This window comes from Bubalus bubalis, chromosome 6 (genome assembly GCF_019923935.1).
Source record: "Bubalus bubalis isolate 160015118507 breed Murrah chromosome 6, NDDB_SH_1, whole genome shotgun sequence".
NCBI classification, from domain to species: Eukaryota; Metazoa; Chordata; class Mammalia; order Artiodactyla; family Bovidae; genus Bubalus; species Bubalus bubalis.
This window is the reverse complement of record NC_059162.1, coordinates 65,893,903-65,911,021: the sequence shown is the minus strand read 5'-3', so window position 1 is coordinate 65,911,021 and position 17,119 is coordinate 65,893,903. Positions and strand designations below refer to the sequence as shown.

The window sequence follows — 17,119 nt, the reverse complement described above, 5'->3', positions numbered from 1 at the left end:
TAATCTAACAAAGAGGAAATTAGAGACAAAGCACAGGAGAAAATCAAAGTCCTCTGCAATTCTACTATCTAGAGTTAACCAAGAAAATCATTGAAATACACTAGTTTTTTTCTATGTGCGCACAAAATTACATAAAGTTTTTCAAAATCGGGATCATACAGTCAATATATTTGGTAACTTGCCTTAAAAAATTAAAACTGAGAACTTACCTGGTGGCTCAGTGACTAAGACTCTGAGCCCCTAATACAGGGGTCCTGCGTTAGATCCTTGATTGGGAAACTAGATCCCACATGCCACAGCTGAGAGTTAGCAACTAAAGAGGATCCTGCATGCCACACCTAAAACGTAAAGGTCCTATATGCTGCACCTAAGACCCAGTGCAGCCAAATAAATAAATAAAAATAAATATTAAAATAAGACTGAATCACAAACATAAAAGCTTGCATATCTTCCATTACATGAAATTACCATAATTTATGATTTGTTGCATACTTGGGTTGTCCTGAATTTTCAACAATATACTATTGTCAACAACATACTAATGATCTTTCTTTTGCATAAATACTCCACCCACTTGGTGGGTAACTGTTGGTGCTTCTCCCAAGCTAGGTTCTAGAGCAACCTCGCTTCCAGGCTGGGGCTGGGGTCATAGGAAGGGGAGAGTGAGGAGTGTCTGGCCACTACCCTGGTATTCTGGAAAAACCCTGGGTGCTGGAAGCCCTGGGTACTGGCTGCCCTCAGCAGAGGACTCAATGTTTTTTCATGGCTGGTGACCACCACAATGGTGTTTGCAAGGGAAGGAGGAAAGTCAGAGAAGTGAATGTCATGTAACTCAAGCATTTTAAGCTTGCATGTTTCTAAACTAGGCCCAGCTGTTCCATCCAAGTGCACCAAGCATCTTTGTTCCCAGCTACAGAGAGCAATGTCTTGACTGGTCTCTGAGATCTCTAGGAACACATGTAGTCATTGACAGGAAATGCATTCACTTAATATTTATCAGGCAAGAGAACTATTGCTTCTTTTATTCTTGAACCCACTCCGCCCCACCCCATGTCCAAAAAAAAAAAAAAGAAGGCGAAGCAAATAGATTGTAAGTTTCATAAGGACAGGCAATACTTGCTTCGTTTGCCACTGTGTCCTCAGAGCCTAGCACATTGCCTGGCACATAGCAAATGAACAAATATTTGATAAGTAAAGAAAAAACATAAAATGAAAGTATCTCAAGTCAATTGCCAACTGGGCCTTGGCCCTTCTTTCTTTTAAGAGAAACAGGGCTCATATAGGCTTATTTCTTCAATCCTGTTAGCTAACTTGGGAAGAAGTGATAGAAGAGTCTGGACTTAACCCAGGTACTGTTGTCTGAGGACTCATTATCTGTGCAGTGAAACTTGGTCAATTTTATTAGCTAGAGAATCTTTAGGCCTGCACTTTGATCATTTTTCCCCCTACAAGAGGAACCATAAAGGAAAGAATCATTTCCCAAAGGATCTGCATGGACTGCAAGATCTTGTTTCTTTTAGTGGCAACAAACCACCTTGGAATCCTTTACTTTTAGAAACATTCTAGGCCTCAAAATACTGCAAGGAGATCCAACCAGTCCATTCTGAAGGAGATCAGCCCTGGGATTTCTTTGGAAGGAATGATGCTGGGGCTGAAACTCCAGTACTTTGGCCACCTCATGTGAAGAGTTGACTCATTGGAAAAGACTCTGATGCTGGGAGGGATTGGGGGCAGGAGGAGAAGTGGACGACAGAGGATGAGATGGCTGGATGGCATCACTGACTCGATGGATGTGAGTCTGGGAGTTGGTGATGGACAGGGAGGCCTGGCGTGCTGCGATTCATGGGGTCGCAAAGAGTCGGACACGACTGAGCAACTGAACTGAACTGAACTGAGGCCTATGGCACCCCACTCCAGTACTCTTGCCTGAAAAATCCCATGGATGGAGGAGCCTGGTAGGCTGCAGTCCATGGGGTTGCTAAGAGTCGGACACAACTGAGCAACTTCACTTTCACTTGTCTCTTTCATGCATTGGAGGAGGGAATGGCAACCCACTCCATTGTTCTTGCCTGGAGAATCCCATGGACAGAGGAGCCTGGTGGGCTGCTGTCCATGGGGTCACACAGAGTCGGACACGACTGAAGCGACTTAGCAGCAGCAGCAGCAGCAGTGATGGATGAGCAGATGTTTCTCTGATGACTAGATGCTGTTCTTATAGAAACACCCCCAATGAATAAAAAATAATATAATTTTGCTCATTTTACCATTTACTGAGAACATCTTAGGTACCAGCTTTGTACCAGCTATTAGATATAAAAATAAAAAGAAGAGATGATCATAGATTTGCAAGTAAATAATACATCATTATCATGCAGTGTGGCATGTGACACAACTGAGTAGGGACAGGGTGCTGGGGCAGCACAACTTGCTAAATCATCTCAGAGAAGTTGTGAAAAGTTTCATGGAGGTGAGCCCATTATGACGTGGGGCTTGAAGGATGGATAGGAGTTTTTCAGGTAGAGAAATGGTGAGTGGAGTTTCAAAATGAGAGCCATACAAGCCAAAGCTCAGAAGGGCCTGGTAGATCTGGGACAGTTGAGGCCTTTACTGTGGTTGGAGCGTAGGGTATTGGCAGGAGAGATGAGGTTATAGAGATGGATGTCAGATGCGTCATCAAGAAGGCAGTTAAGGAGTTTGTATTTTGTTGTGTAGACAATGAGGGTTTTGGTAAGGGACATTTCTCCTTCAACCATAAGTATCACCAGCCAAATTGAAGCATTTTATTCTTGATAATGACCCATCAAGAAGACCAAGAAGACTTGATTTTTTTTTTTTTTTCCATTTGGGTTTTAGGTTTTTACATTGTCTCTCAATCCTGCTGACATAATAGTGTAATCCCCCTTAAATTTTCAGTTTTACCTTTTGTTCATTTATTTGTTATTTGTTTTTATATTCAAGATGTTTTCAAAGACATTTTGTTTGTTCTGCAAATGTTCATTGAGAAGTTAAAGCTAGGCTCAGTGCTTAGACCAGTTCTAATCTATAGCTAGGGCTTCCCTGGTGCCTCAGTGGTAAAGAATTTGCCTGCCAATGCAAGAGACATGGATAGCATCCCTGGGTTGGGAAGATCTCCTGGAGAAGGAAATGGCAACTCACTTCGGTTTTCTTGCCTGGGAAATCCCATGGATAGAGAAGCCTTGAGGGCTACAGTTCACAGGGTGGCAAAGAGTCAGACGTGACTTAGTGACAGTGTATACCTGTTCTAAATAAAAATTTAAAAACTTTTATCTATAGTTTATATAAACTTTAGCTTATCTATAGTTTAATCTATTTGCATAAATAAACTTTAGTTTTTTCATCGAAATTTACAAATATGTTGGCTTTGAATTTTCTATTCCCACAAGTAAGAAAAGGTCTGTAACTAGGATCAGTGTTTGTCTGCTCTTCGGTCATTCTGTTTGTGCACATTTGACTTGCCATGTAAGTTGTCATTTTCGTAGTTCTGGCATCAGTTTGAATTCAAAGGATTCAGTTGTCTATGTCAATGTTTCTGCTATTTCTGCTATTCTGCTATCATTTCTTTTTCTCGGTGTTTTGCAAAATAACATCACTTTGTGGAAAGTGAAATAAATACCATGTAGCAGTTTGTTAAGTTAAAAACTGTAGGACTGAGGAAATGTCTATCAAGTGATTTCTCTATTCTGTTTGTTTTGCAGGTGACAATGGCCAGCATTGGAATGAATATACAAGATTTTAAGGATTCCTGTGAAAGAACCCTTTTTACTCTTCGAATGGCAACATGGAATCAAATCTTAGATCCTTGGGTATATATTCTTCTACGGAAGGCTGTCCTTAGGAATCTCTATGTGTGTACCAGACGCTGTTGTGGAGTACATGTCATCAGCTTACATGTTTGGGAGCTTAGCTCCATTAAAAATTCCTTAAAGGTTGCTGCTATTTCTGATTTACCAGTTACAGAGAAAGTAACTCAGCAAACAAGCGCCTAGTTGAATAGGATGGTAAATCAGTGTAGGTCTAGGACCAAATTTAAAAAAAAGTGTTGGTAATACTTCAGTTAATTGTATAAATAGAGGAAGTCTAACTGGAAAAATCAGCCCTCACCCAGATAGTATGGGGGCACTTTTGTCAGGCTTGGCTTTTAAATTTGTTAAATTAGCTGTATAATTACATATTTTAATACGCTTTTGTCAACTGGAGGTAAATGTGATAAAATAATGCCATAGGAGTCAAACGAAAGCAATTTGGGCCTTATCTGTGCTATTGATGGTTTTGAAATGAGTGACTCTCTTGAAGCCTGAAGCGTGTATTTGGTCTACTACCTGAACAGTGAAATGGCCATTTAGGGGGTCACTGCTCTATGTAGACGAGGCACAGTGAAATGGGGCACCCTTTTTTGATCTGGTCTGTTTTACTCCTCATTACATAGCCTCAGTTAATACATGCGTTGTCATGTCACAGGGGATTGATTGTGGCTTCTTATAATGACTTCCACATTCGTGGTTGGCTGTCAGGTTGCCTGGTCTTGTGAGCCTGTTTAGAATGAACCTTTCTTTGTCATATTTGACAGATACAACTGCTTGCATTTATTGATATGAAGGTCAGTTTTTGTTTGAAGATATTCTTGTTAAGTCATAGATTTGCACAGTTTTCAAGTAATCCCCATTTCCTCTGAAGATGCTTATGTATAGTCAATAGTTTGTAGAGAAACAAAGTCTGTGTGAGCAGGTGTAGAGGTGACTTGCACTGTAGCAGTTCCTAAGGAACTCAGCCATGGATAATGCAAACAAGCAGAAGTTAAACCCCAAGTGATGGGTGCAAAGAACATCGGTAAAGGTGCCTTACCTGAGAACCATTGACACAGTGTCATTTCTGTGTCAGGGAACAAAAGAAACACAGCCTCTAAAGAAAAATATTCAGAGACCATCTGCAGCTAGTGTGTGTCTTTTCACTTATACACACACACATACTCTCACACACACCAAGGACATCAGAAATTTCAGTTGCAAGGAATTCTTTAAATCTGTAAGATGGCATCTTCCAAAGCCTGTAACTACCAGTGTCAAGGGGAACTTTGGCAATTAGCCAGGCATTTTGAGACCCTTATAATGATTAACCAAAAGAGAAAAATCTCTCTCCAAATTTCCTAATAATACTTTAAATTTTTTCTTTGCTTGTTTGTGTAATTGAACTCAAAGAATTTTAGTAATCATTCAAAATGTCCTGAGTCTGTCAGAGCAGAGGGTAGCTAGTTCTGCTTTATATTCAGGAAATGCATTTCTATAAAAAACTCATTTTTTTATTAGTTGGGGTATGTTTTAATATTACTCTTCCTTGTGAAACTGACTAGATTCTTTAGGAAATCTGTATAGATCAATTAGACTTAAATTACTATTTTTACAAATTTTTGCTTTTGACTGGTAATTTAAAAGTTCTTGTTCTTGTTTACTTTGGTGAATGTTGGTAAATTCTAATGAATACATTAAAAGAATGTATGCTTAATGTAATGAATACACTGGAAGAATGTTTGCTCAAGCAAACAGCCTCAGTGAAGATTTAAAGACAACTGTTTTGTTCCCCAATGAATTTAAAGTAGGGCAAGATGCATATACGCACTGGTGCATATGATATTCTTAGTTTATGACCAGTAAATGATGAATCACACCAAGTTAGGTCATTCACATATACAGAGCACATAGTAGATGCTTGATACTTGCCAAATTGAACTACTGGAAAGGATATCTTGGTGCAAATGAGCATGGAAGTGCAAAGGTTTTGTATACTTTTAGTTTAAGCTGACAACTACATGTTGCTTATTTTAAGATCTATCTATCTATCTCCAGTGTATATACTTTTTAAAAAGCCATTGCAATTTGTGATTGCTGTTATATTACATAAATGTTTTCACATGTTTTAAGAGCACTTAAAGACTAAAAGAATTTATAGATGGTTTAGAGGAGATATGTATTTCCTAGAGTTCCTTGAGAGAGTGTTGGTGTTCTGTGAGCTGAAGTAGAAGGAAGCAAAGTTCCATCCTTTCTCCTCAGGCTGGTTGGGATGCTGCAGTGAATAGTGCCCATAGAGCCTGATCTAGGAGATCTGTGGAGAAGAAAACCTCAGTTTTAGGCCTTTTCTTCTTGAGAAGACAAATGACAGAGTTGTTTCTCTTGCCATGATATCGCTCTGGCCATGCGTGTCTGTGTTGAGGAGATATTGTGACATGGCCGTGTATGGGAGTGCATGAGCTTAGTGTGCAAGATTTTGGGGAGTGACAGGGCAGTCATTCTCTGCACATCCTGGAAGGGTTATCTCTATTATCTGAGCTTAGGTTTAGAGCAACTAAATCGGTTTCATGATGCTGTTAAACTCAAGAAATAAACACCAAAAATTGGGGGAAAAAAATAGTCAAAGAATATGTGTGCTTACATTGTGTTAGGCTTTTTTGTCCACAGAAAATGAAATGAAATGAGCACAACAATATGCATATCTGACTTCAGAATTTTATTTCTGTTATTATATGTATTTCCATGTGGTTTGACAATTTATTATATAATGAATAATAAAGTAGAGCATCTGCCAATAACTTTCATGTATTTGTTCAAAGGGGAAGGATATTTGTTCAAATGACTGGAAATAGTGTTCAGCAAGCTTACCACTTTTAAAGTGTTACAGTCTACTTTAAAATTTATCGTTAGACCATCAGAGTAACTGAATTTCCCTTCTCATTGGATAAAATAGTATCCAAGCAACTTCATATACAATTTGATTACATTATTTCTAGGGGATTATATTTTATAGGCAGATTACTTGAAAATAGCAGGCTTTTTCTAATGTTAGTGAACTTTAAAAAAATGAGACTAAAAAACCCCAGCAGATGTGTTTAGGGGTACAGAGAGATAGTGCTGTTCCATAATTAGCTTTAAGTATATCCTAAAATATCAGACTTTTTACTGATGGGTTTAACTGGGTGATAGAAATATGTTCTTTAAACATTTTTTTTTAATAAAAGCAGAAAGTTGCTTCCAATTATCTGTTGTTGCTGAAGTGAAAAATACTAAGTTAACACACACACATACATATACATAGATATATCTGTCTTATAAAACAAATGATCTTGTTTGATCATTTTCAGTATGAAAATGATAAACCTGCTTTAGTTTTGTGCCTAATCTGAGTTCAGAGTCCCAGTAAGATCATTTAGTAAATGAAGTGAACTTTTTGTGAAACTTAGTGCAAGCTTCACATATATATATATTATCATTATTGCTCAAGACTAATTGTCTAAGGTGAGACTATAAAGGATGGGAGTGTATATTTTTCTGCTTCACTGGGGGTCAGACTATTCTCCTGCCTGGTAAATAATATTGTTGGACTTCAACTTGTCATTGACATATTTTAACAGTTGATGAAATGTGTTATGTGAATAAATGTATTTTATGCTCTTCATACTTGCTGAGTTGTATAAGAGAGTAAATAGTGATATGTATATTTTGTGTCTTCCATCAGCATGTAACTCATGTCATTTTAGTGCTTTGACTAGTTTAAAACTTCAAACAAATGATTTCTAAAAAATAAACTTTTGGTGTTTATCAGGACTGGTTATTTTGAGGAAGATCATATAAAATTTGGAACTCTGGAACCTAAACTTTTGGGTTTAGGTTCCTGAAACCTAAACGAAGGGTTTTAGCTTATTTCCCTTTTGCTATCCCTCTCCTGTCCACTTTTCTGTGACATCTGCCTTGTTTCTTTTTCCTGTGCCTCATCTTACATAGGTAGGTTATAATTCTGGTGGGAATTTGATCATCTCCAAAACACAGTGGCACAAGTATACCTGTAATAACAGACCCCAGTCTCAGTGCCATAAATCCAGAAAGGTTTGTATCTCACCCGTGGATACTGTCCACTCAGAAGGGGAGCTCTGCTCACTGTGAGCACTCAGAGACCTTGGGACAAAGCAGCAGTAATCTTAGATGTTGCTGTTTGTGGTGCTAAAGGGAAAAACAACCTGATGAATCATGCACTGGCTCTAAGAGCTTCCACCTTGAGCTGACACATATTACTTTTGCTCACACACCTTTGGCCAAAGCAACTAAAATGGCCCCACTGACTTCAAGCAGGGCAGGTAAGTGTAATACTATGAAATATCACAAAGGAGGGCTGAAAAAATTTGGTAGATAGCAGTAGTGATTTCCATATTAGGTAATTGTTTTTTGTTGTTTTCGTTATTGACTTCTTGCTGCTGCTGCTGCTGCTGCTAAGTTGCTTCAGTCGTGTCCGACTCTATGTGACCCCAGAGACGGCAGCCCACCAGGCTCCCCCATCCCTGGGATTCTCCAGGCAAAAACAATGGAGTGGGTTTCCATTTCCTTCTCCAGTGCATGAAAGTGAAAAGTGAAAGTGATTCAAACTGGAACCAGGTTCAAATTAAAAAAAAAAAAGTATTTAGAAACATCATGGTATACAAATATTTAGGTCTCATTTAAGAATCTTGTAATCTACAAAGATAAAGCAGAATGAATGCCATATATATTCCACAAGCTTTTCGCAATTAATAGAAATTTTAGATGACACCATAGAATAAAAAGTGAAAAGCTTGGTTTTTAAAAATGCAGGGAGTAAAACATTCTGTACAATGCCAAGAATAGCCTAGTTGCAGCATTGTTTGAAATAGTTGTGTTTCTAATAAATGAAGATGTTTGAAATTTACTTTTACCTTTGCATTAATGGCCAGACCATAAAGCATCTGCCCACAATGCAGGTAGACCTGGGTTCGATCCCTGGGTTGGGAAGATGCCCTGGAGAAGGAAATGGCACCCCACTCCAGTACCCTTGCCTGGAAAATCCCATGGACGGGGGAGCCTGGTAGGCCTACAGTTCATGGGGTGACAAGAGTCGGACATGACTGAGCGACTTCACTTGCATTTTCAGTCTCTTTAAAATATTTTGATACCTTAATATACTCTTTGCTGTTGAATTTTATCAAACTATTAGAAAATCCAAAGTAGGATAACAGCACTAGAACAAGATTAAACTGTATTTCTTTTCTTTTTCACCAAGTCGCTTCATTTTGAACCCAAACATGACAGTATATGAAATGAATCAGAAACCTGGCAAAATTGAAATCTTAGGAATCTTGAGATATAAGTTTATGTATACTGAATGTTAGCGTATTCAAAAGCAGAGACATTACTTTGGCAACAAAGGTCCGTCTAGTCAAGGCTATGGTTTTTCCAGTGGTCACGTATGGATATGAGAAGAAAGCTGAGTGCTGAAGAATTGATGCTTTTGAACTGTGGTGTTGGAGAAGACTCTTGAGAGTCCCTTGGACTGCAAGGAGATCCAACCAGTCCATTCTGAAGGAGATCAGCCCTGGGATTTCTTTGGAAGGACTGATGCTAAAGCTGAAACTCCAGTACTTTGGCCACCTCATGCGAAGAGTTGACTGACTCATTGGAAAAGACTCTGATGCTGGGAGGGATTGGGGGCAGGAGGAGAAGGGGACGACAGAGGATGAGATGGCTGGATGGCATCACTGACTCGGTGGACGTGAGTCTGAGTGAACTCCGGGAGTTGGTGATGGACAGGGAGGCCTGGTGTGCTGCAATTCATGGGGTCACAAAGAGTCGGGCACAACTGAGCAACTGAACTGAACTGATACCAAATGTTTTGTTCAAAGATTCTGTAGGAAGTTATTGTAAAGAATTTCCGGCAGAGCTGTGTTTCTGCCCTGCAAAAATATCAACTGAAAGTAAAATAATAAAGATATGATATGCAATTATGAAAATGTATTAATAATTGGATGGTTTTTACATTATCAAAAATCTCGTATTTGCTAAAGTATACTTTTTAGCTACTCATCTAGATTGTGGAAGAATAGTGAAATTACACATCTTTTTTTTTTTTTTTTTAATTTAGAAGGAACAGCATTTCTTTTTTGCTCTTGGTTCCACATTTCAAAAATTACATTGTCTGCATTTTTAATTAAGTGAAAAAGTTGAGAAAGGTCACTTTTTCTCTTTTATATTTCAAAAATAAACCAACTTATAGTATTCAGAAGCAAAACTAGAGGTCCACCACAGATGTTTATTTCAACACACTTAAAGTGCTTCAGGAATCAGATGGGCAACTATGGGCTAACATCATCTTTATCAAGTATTGGCAAAGGTTATAGCTGGGAAAGCCTTTGCTTATTGAATGGAAGAGATATCATAGAACTGAGTAACTGATGATATTTCGATCTTGAATTAGGTTAGGTCTTAATCTGCTTCTAGCCAGTTGATCTCTTGAAATATGTGGGTTGTGCTTTTTGGTTGCTCTATAATTTTCTTCTTGCTTCTAGATGTAACGTATTCTTAATTTGTTTTACAGATCAATCTTTTTTCTTTGGAATAAACCAGTGTGGATGAGGGAGCCCAAAAGGGAATTAATCAGTTTTGGTGCATATTTTGAAGACACCTTCACAACACATATTGCTCTGAAGTTAGGGTTAGAGTGAAACTTTCCATTAGGATAGTGCAGAGGACAACATTCTCTCAGGGGAAAGTAAATATTCTAAGCTTTCCTCTCCCGGGCATCTTCCCTCAGGCACTGAGACCACAGCCATCCAATACATGGGGATAGGCAAAAGAGACTTCAAAAGTCAATATATTTCAGCAGGTAATTTTTAGCAAGTCTGGCAACGAGATCTTTCTATTCTTCTCTCTTGTTTGTGATGTATGTAGGGGAGATTTAGCTGCAATAGTGATTCTGGCTGTTGTCTAAAGAGTTCTGACACAAGGCCTCAGTGTTACATATCACATACACCGCACAGTCACAGCTGTTTTTGTTGAGCAGGGCTTTCTCTTCCACAAAGGCCAGTTTGTTTCCTTTTCTGCCTGAGAAAGCCTCTAGTTTTTCTGCCACCTGCTCTGCATGGAATGAGTTGCTACCATAAGAATCATAATGAAAAAAGCCATTTTTACCTTGCAGATAAACCAACAACCTCTAGTGGGTTCCCCCACCTGTATGTTTGGAATTATCATTGATGGCTAAAAATACAACTCTCTTGTTGGGGAGATCCAAGGGTTCAAGGAACATGGTAATCTCTGCTGGGTTGACAGCCACTTGACGAACTGAGTAAGTTCGGGGCTGATGAAGCAGATGCAGTCAGAGCAGTCGTGAAATTGACTGTTGCCAAGGTACTCAAAGGAAAACCCAGTAACATGGTCATTGAGCCAGTTTGGAGGATCCAGTAGTGAGATGACTGCTGCAGGAGACTGTTCATGTAACTCAAGACTACTGGGTCCATTTTGTACTGACCAGGGCTGCTCAGAAATTCCAGAAGCTGCTTCAGGCCTCACCACCCCTACCAATCGGTTTTATATGCATCTTAGTCATAAAAAAGAGATGTAGAATTACTGAAATCTGAAGGAACTGTATTTTGGATTTGAATGTAAACTCAATCTTAGAGTTTCATATTTAATTTCATCTGAATTATTTTTAATGTCTGGTAAAACTCCAAATTAGCAAATTGCACCTGTTGTTATGTTGCTACCTTTCCCATGTTAAAGGAGACAATTTTACACTAATACACACCTACATCATTTTAGTTTTAACAATGAGATCATACAAGACATGCTGTTGTGTTCTTCACTTTTTTATTTCAATTTGTCGTTCAGTTGCTCAGTTGTGTCCAACTCTTTGCAACCCCATGGACTGCAGGATGCCAGGCTTCCCTGTCCTTCACTGACTTCTGGAGCTTGCTCAAACTCATGTCCTTTGAGTCAGTGATGCCATCCAACCATCTCATTCTCTAGCATCCTCTTTTCCTGCCTTAATCTTTGCTAGCATAAGGTTTTTTCCTAATGAGTCAGCTCTTCACATTAAGTGGCTAAAGTATTGGATCAGGATCAGTCCTTCCAGTGAATATTCAGGATTGATTTTCCTTGACTGGTTTGATCTCCTGTAGTCCATGTCAATATATTCAGAATACTGTTAACAGCTAAATAGTATTACATAATATAAGTGTGCTATAATTTAAATTAACAATTTTCCTATTGAGGGAAAGTTGTTTTTGTTTTCAGTTATTTCCCTTTTTAAAATGATGTTATTTTGATATGCACACCTTTATATTTTTGTGTATGTGTGTTTGTGGAATTGCTAGCTTAAGACCTGCTCATTTGCTAAATTCTGCAGTGTACCCCTATTCTCTTTTAAGAGAAGATGCCCTATTCGTGACATCAGCTATTTTGTATTACAGCAATCTTTTTATTGTCACCAATCTGATTGGCAAAAAATAAATATATTTAAGTCATCCTTGAGGTTACTTGCATTTTCCATTGCTAATGAAGACGAGCAACTTTTTATATGTTTATGAGTCATTTGCACTTCCTCTGTAAATTTCCTGTTCCTGACCTTTATCCATGTTTAATATGCTCATTTTTTTCTTCTTGACTTGCAGGAAGACTGTGTATATTAAGGATATTATCTTTGTCAGCTTGGGCTTCTCTAACAAAGTACCATAGACTAGATGGCTTAAACAATTGAAATTTATTTCTCCCTGTTCTGGAGGCAGGAAAGCCCAAGATTAAGGTGTTAGACAATTAACTGGCAAGGGCTCTCCCTCTAGATATCTTCTTGCTATATCCTATATGCTATGTCTTCACATGGCAGAGAGAGGAAGCAAATTGTCCAGTCTCTTTTTCTAGGGGCACTAATTCCCTTATGAAGACCTTGCCCTCAGGACCTCATCAAATGAGAACCTACTGTTATAGCACAGGAAACTCAGTGCTCTGTGTGACCTTAAATGGGAAGGAAATTAAAAAAAGAGGGGATATATGTATATTATAGGTGATTCACTTTGCTGTACAGTAGAAACTAACACAACATTTTAAAGCAAGTATACTCCAATAAAAATTAATTAAAAAATAAAAACTTAATTACCTCCCAAAGGCCCCATCTCTAAATACTGTTACATTGGAAGATAGGGCTTAAACATAGGAATTTGGTGGGAGGGAGACACAATTGTGTCCATAGCCTGTATTGATACTTTTCTATGTTCGCTACAAATGCTTTTCTACCAGGCTGCCACTTTCTTCTGCACTGAAGGTATCTTTCAGCACATAAGAATTTTACATTTTCACTTAGGCAGAACTAACCTTTAATGGATTCCTTCTTTTGTTTCTTGTTTAGAAAGACTTTCTGTCCTCAAAGATTATAAATATATCTCCTTATGTCATTTTCTACAATTTGAGTTTTGTTCTTCATCTTTAAACTGTGTAGTTTTCATGGAATGTATGTTTGTGTGTCATGTGAAATGGGTCTCTAGCTTTTCTTTTTAAATCCCAGATATATAACTAATAGATCCCACATCATGAGAGTAATTTCAGAATTTTGTTTCTAAGTTATATTTTTGAAGTCTTATCTTGGTTATTTCCACTAGTCTTTTTGAAATATTGCACTTAGCTCACCTGGCCTCTATTATTAACTCAGAATGGGAAACTGGTCTAGACCACACAATAATAAAAGTAATACTACCCTTAGTATTCAACAATGCCACTATCACTAGTCGGACTCAGCCTTTGAATTGTTTTTTGAGTAAAGATATTTATGTAATACCGTTTTTCCTGTTTGCCATATGTCTTCTATGACCATCAATAGTTTCCAGGTGGTTAAGTGGGTTAATTAGGAGGTATATTATTTTGCTGGGGCTGTAATAAAGCACCACAGACTAGGTGGCTTAAACAACAGAAATGTATTTCCTCACATTTCTGGAGGCTAAAAGTTTGAGACCAAGGTGTAAGTAGAGTTGATTTCTAATGAAGCCTGTCTCCCTGTCTGTTTCCTTTATCTTCACGTGGTCTTTTGTCTGTGTCTAATATCTTCTTCTGATGAGGATAATATTGTAATATTGGATTAGGGCTCATCCTGGGGATCTCATTTAACCTTGCTGTTGTTTACTTGATATGTTATGTCTGACTCTTTTGAGACCCCATAACCGGCCAGGCTCCTCTGCCCATGGGATTTCGCAGGCAAGAATACTAGTGTGGGCTGCCACTTCCTTTTCCAGGGGATCTTTCTGGCCCAGGGATGGAGGCTGCATTCAGGCCTCCTGCATTGGAGGTGGATTCTTTACCACTGTGCCACCTGGAAAGCCCTTTTTACCTGAACGTCTTGCTGAATCAGATTGCTGGACTCTTCCACTGACTGATTCAGTAGGTCTTGGGAGGAACCACTAGATTTACATTTCTAACAAGATGTGGCAAGATGGCGAGGTAGGAGCATGTGCACTCATCTTCTCCTGTGAGAACTCCAGAACTACAACTGGCTGCTGAACCCCATAGACAGGAGAATGTTGGGTCCCACCAAGGAAAGATATCACACACCCAAGGGCAAAGGAGAAGTCCCAGCAAGATGGTAGGAGGGCCGAAATCACATTTAGAATCAAACCCCATACCTGCCAGAGATGCTCAGAGGGCTCAAGCAAACCTTGTGCACACTAGGACCCAGAGACCCCACAGAGACTGAGCCAGAGCTGTGCCTGAGGGTCTCCTGTGGAAGTACAGGTCAGAAGTGGACTGCTGCAGGGACAGGGGCTCCGGGTGCAGTAGACCTGGGTGTGGCATAAGCCCTCTTGGAGGAGGTCGCCATTAAGCCCACCAGAGAGCCGCCAGAACTTAAATAGGACTGAGGAAACAGACTCTTGGGGGGCACAAACAAAAGCTTTTGTGTACCAGGACCCAAGAGAAAGGAGCAGTGACCCCAGAAGAGACTGACCCAGACTTGCCTGTGAGTGTCCAGCCATGTCCAGTGGAGGCGTGGGTTGGTGGTGGCCTTCTGCAGGCTGGGGGCACTGAGTGCAGTAGTGCCTGCATGGGACCATTTGAAGGAGGTCGCCATTATCTTCATTACCTCCACCACAGTTTGGCCTCAGGTCAAACAACAGGGAGGGAACAAAGCCCCAACCATCAACAGAAAATTGGATTAAAGATTTACTGGGCATGGCCCTGCCCATTAGAACAAGACTCAGTTTCCCCCTCAGTCAGTCTCTTCCATCAGGAAGCTTCCATAAACTTCTTATCCTTCTCCATCAGAGGGCAGACAGAATTAAAACCACAATCACAGAAAACTAACCAATCTGATCACATGGAACACTGCCTGGTCTAACTTAATGAAACTATGAGTCATGCCGATGAACGGGTCGTGGTGGAGAGTTCTGACAAAATGTGGTCCACTGGAGAAGGGAATGGCAAACCACTTCAGTATTCTTGCCTTCAGAACCCCATGAACAGTATGAAAAGGCAAAAGGATAGCACACTGAAAGATAAATTCCCCAGGTCAGGAGGTGCCCAATATGTTACTGGAGATCAGTGGAAAAATAACTCCAGAAAGAATGAAGAGATGGATCCAAAGCAAAAACAACACCCAGTTGTGGATGTGACTGGTGATGGAAGTAAAGTCCAACACTGTAAAGAGCAATATTGCATAGGAACCTGGAATGTTAGATCCATGAATCAAGGCAAATTGAAACTGGAGCCTATTATACAGAGTGAAGTAAGCCAGAAAGAAAAACACCAATACAGTATACTAACGCATATATATGGAATTTAGAAAGATGGTAATGACAACCCTATATGCGAGACAGCAAAAGAGACACAGATGTATAGAAAAATCTTCTGGACTCTGTGGGAGGCGGCGGGGGGAGGGGGGGATGATTTGGGAGAATGGCATTAAAACATGTATAATATCAAATAAGAAACAAATTGCCAGTCCAGTTTTGATGCAGGATACAGGAAGCTTGGGGCTGGTGCACTGGGATGACCCAGAGGGATGGTATGCAGAGGGAGGTGGGAGGGGGGGTTTAGGATTGGGAACACGTGTACACCCGAGGCGGATGCATGTTGATGTATGACAAAACCAATACAATATTGTAAAGTAAAAAAAAAAAAGAAAGAAAGAAAGAAAGAAAGTGGTCAAACAGGATATGGCAAGAGTGAACATTGACATTTTAGGAATCAGTGAACTAAAATAGACTGGAATGGGTGAATTTAACTCAGGTGACTATTATATCTACTACTGTGGGCAAGAATCCCTTAGAAGAAATGGAGTAGCCCTTATAGTCAGCAAGAGTCCAAAATGCAGTACTTGGATGCAATCTCAAAAACGACAGAATGATCTCTGTTCATTTCCAAGGTAAACCATTCAGTATCACAGTAATCAAGTCTATGCCCCAACCAGTAATGCTGAATAAGCTGAAGTTGAATGGTTCTATGAAGACCTGTAAGACCTAGAACTATCACCCCACAAAAGATATCCTTTTCATTATAGGGGACTGGATTGCAAAAGTAGAAAGTCAAGAGATATCGGGAATAACAGGAAAATTTGGCCTTGGAGTATAAAATGAAGCAGGTCAAAGGCTAACAGAGTTTGCCAAGAGAATGCACGGGTCATAGCAAACACCCTCTTCCACAACACAAGAGAAGACTCTACACAAGGACATCACCAGATGGTCAATATCAAAATCAAACTGACTATATTCTTTGCAGCCAAAGATGGAGGACCTCTATACAGTCAGCAAAAACAAGACCAGGAGCTGACAGTGGCTCAGATCATGAACTCCTTATTGCCAAATACAGACTTAAATTGAAGAAATTAGGGAAAACCATTACACCATTCAGTTCAGTTCAGTTCAGTCGCTCAGTCGTGTCCGACTCTTTGTGACCCCATGAATCGCAGCATGCCAGGCCTCCCTGTCCATCACCAGACTTCACTCAAACTCACATCCATTGAGTCAGTGATGCTATCCAGCCATCTCATCCTCTGTCGTCCCCTTCTCCTCCTGCCCCCAATCCCTCCCAGCATCAGAGTCTTTTCCAATGAATCAACTCTTTACATGACGTGGCCAAAGTACTGGAGTTTCAGCTTCAACATAAGTCCTTCCAATGAATATTCGGGACTGATTTCCTTTAGGATTGACTGGTTGGATCTCCTTGCAGTCCAAGGGACTCTCAAGAGTCTTCTCCAACACCACAGTTCAAAAGCATCAATTCTTCGGTGCTCAGCTTTCTTCACAGTCCAACTCTCACATCCATACAAGACCACTGGAAAAACCATAACCTCGACT

At 39.7% G+C, this 17,119-nt stretch overlaps 1 protein-coding gene and 1 pseudogene across 6 annotated transcripts in view; one reads left to right on the top strand and one right to left on the bottom strand.

Moving 5' to 3' along the window:
* PTGFR (prostaglandin F receptor) overlaps positions 1-7,607 on the top strand; it is a 71,415-nt gene extending 63,808 nt beyond the window's left edge. For 5 of the 6 annotated variants that reach the window (XM_045165969.1, XM_045165968.1, XM_045165970.1 and 2 more), the window contains exon 3: positions 3,717-7,607. In XM_045165969.1, the coding sequence (XP_045021904.1) occupies positions 3,717-4,007 (291 nt within the window). In that variant the 3' untranslated portion in view covers positions 4,008-7,607. 6 annotated transcript variants of the gene reach the window in all.
* Positions 7,608-10,650: 3,043 nt separating this feature from the next.
* Positions 10,651-12,283, bottom strand: LOC123334204 (annotated as a pseudogene).
* Positions 12,284-17,119: the final 4,836 nt, after the last annotated feature.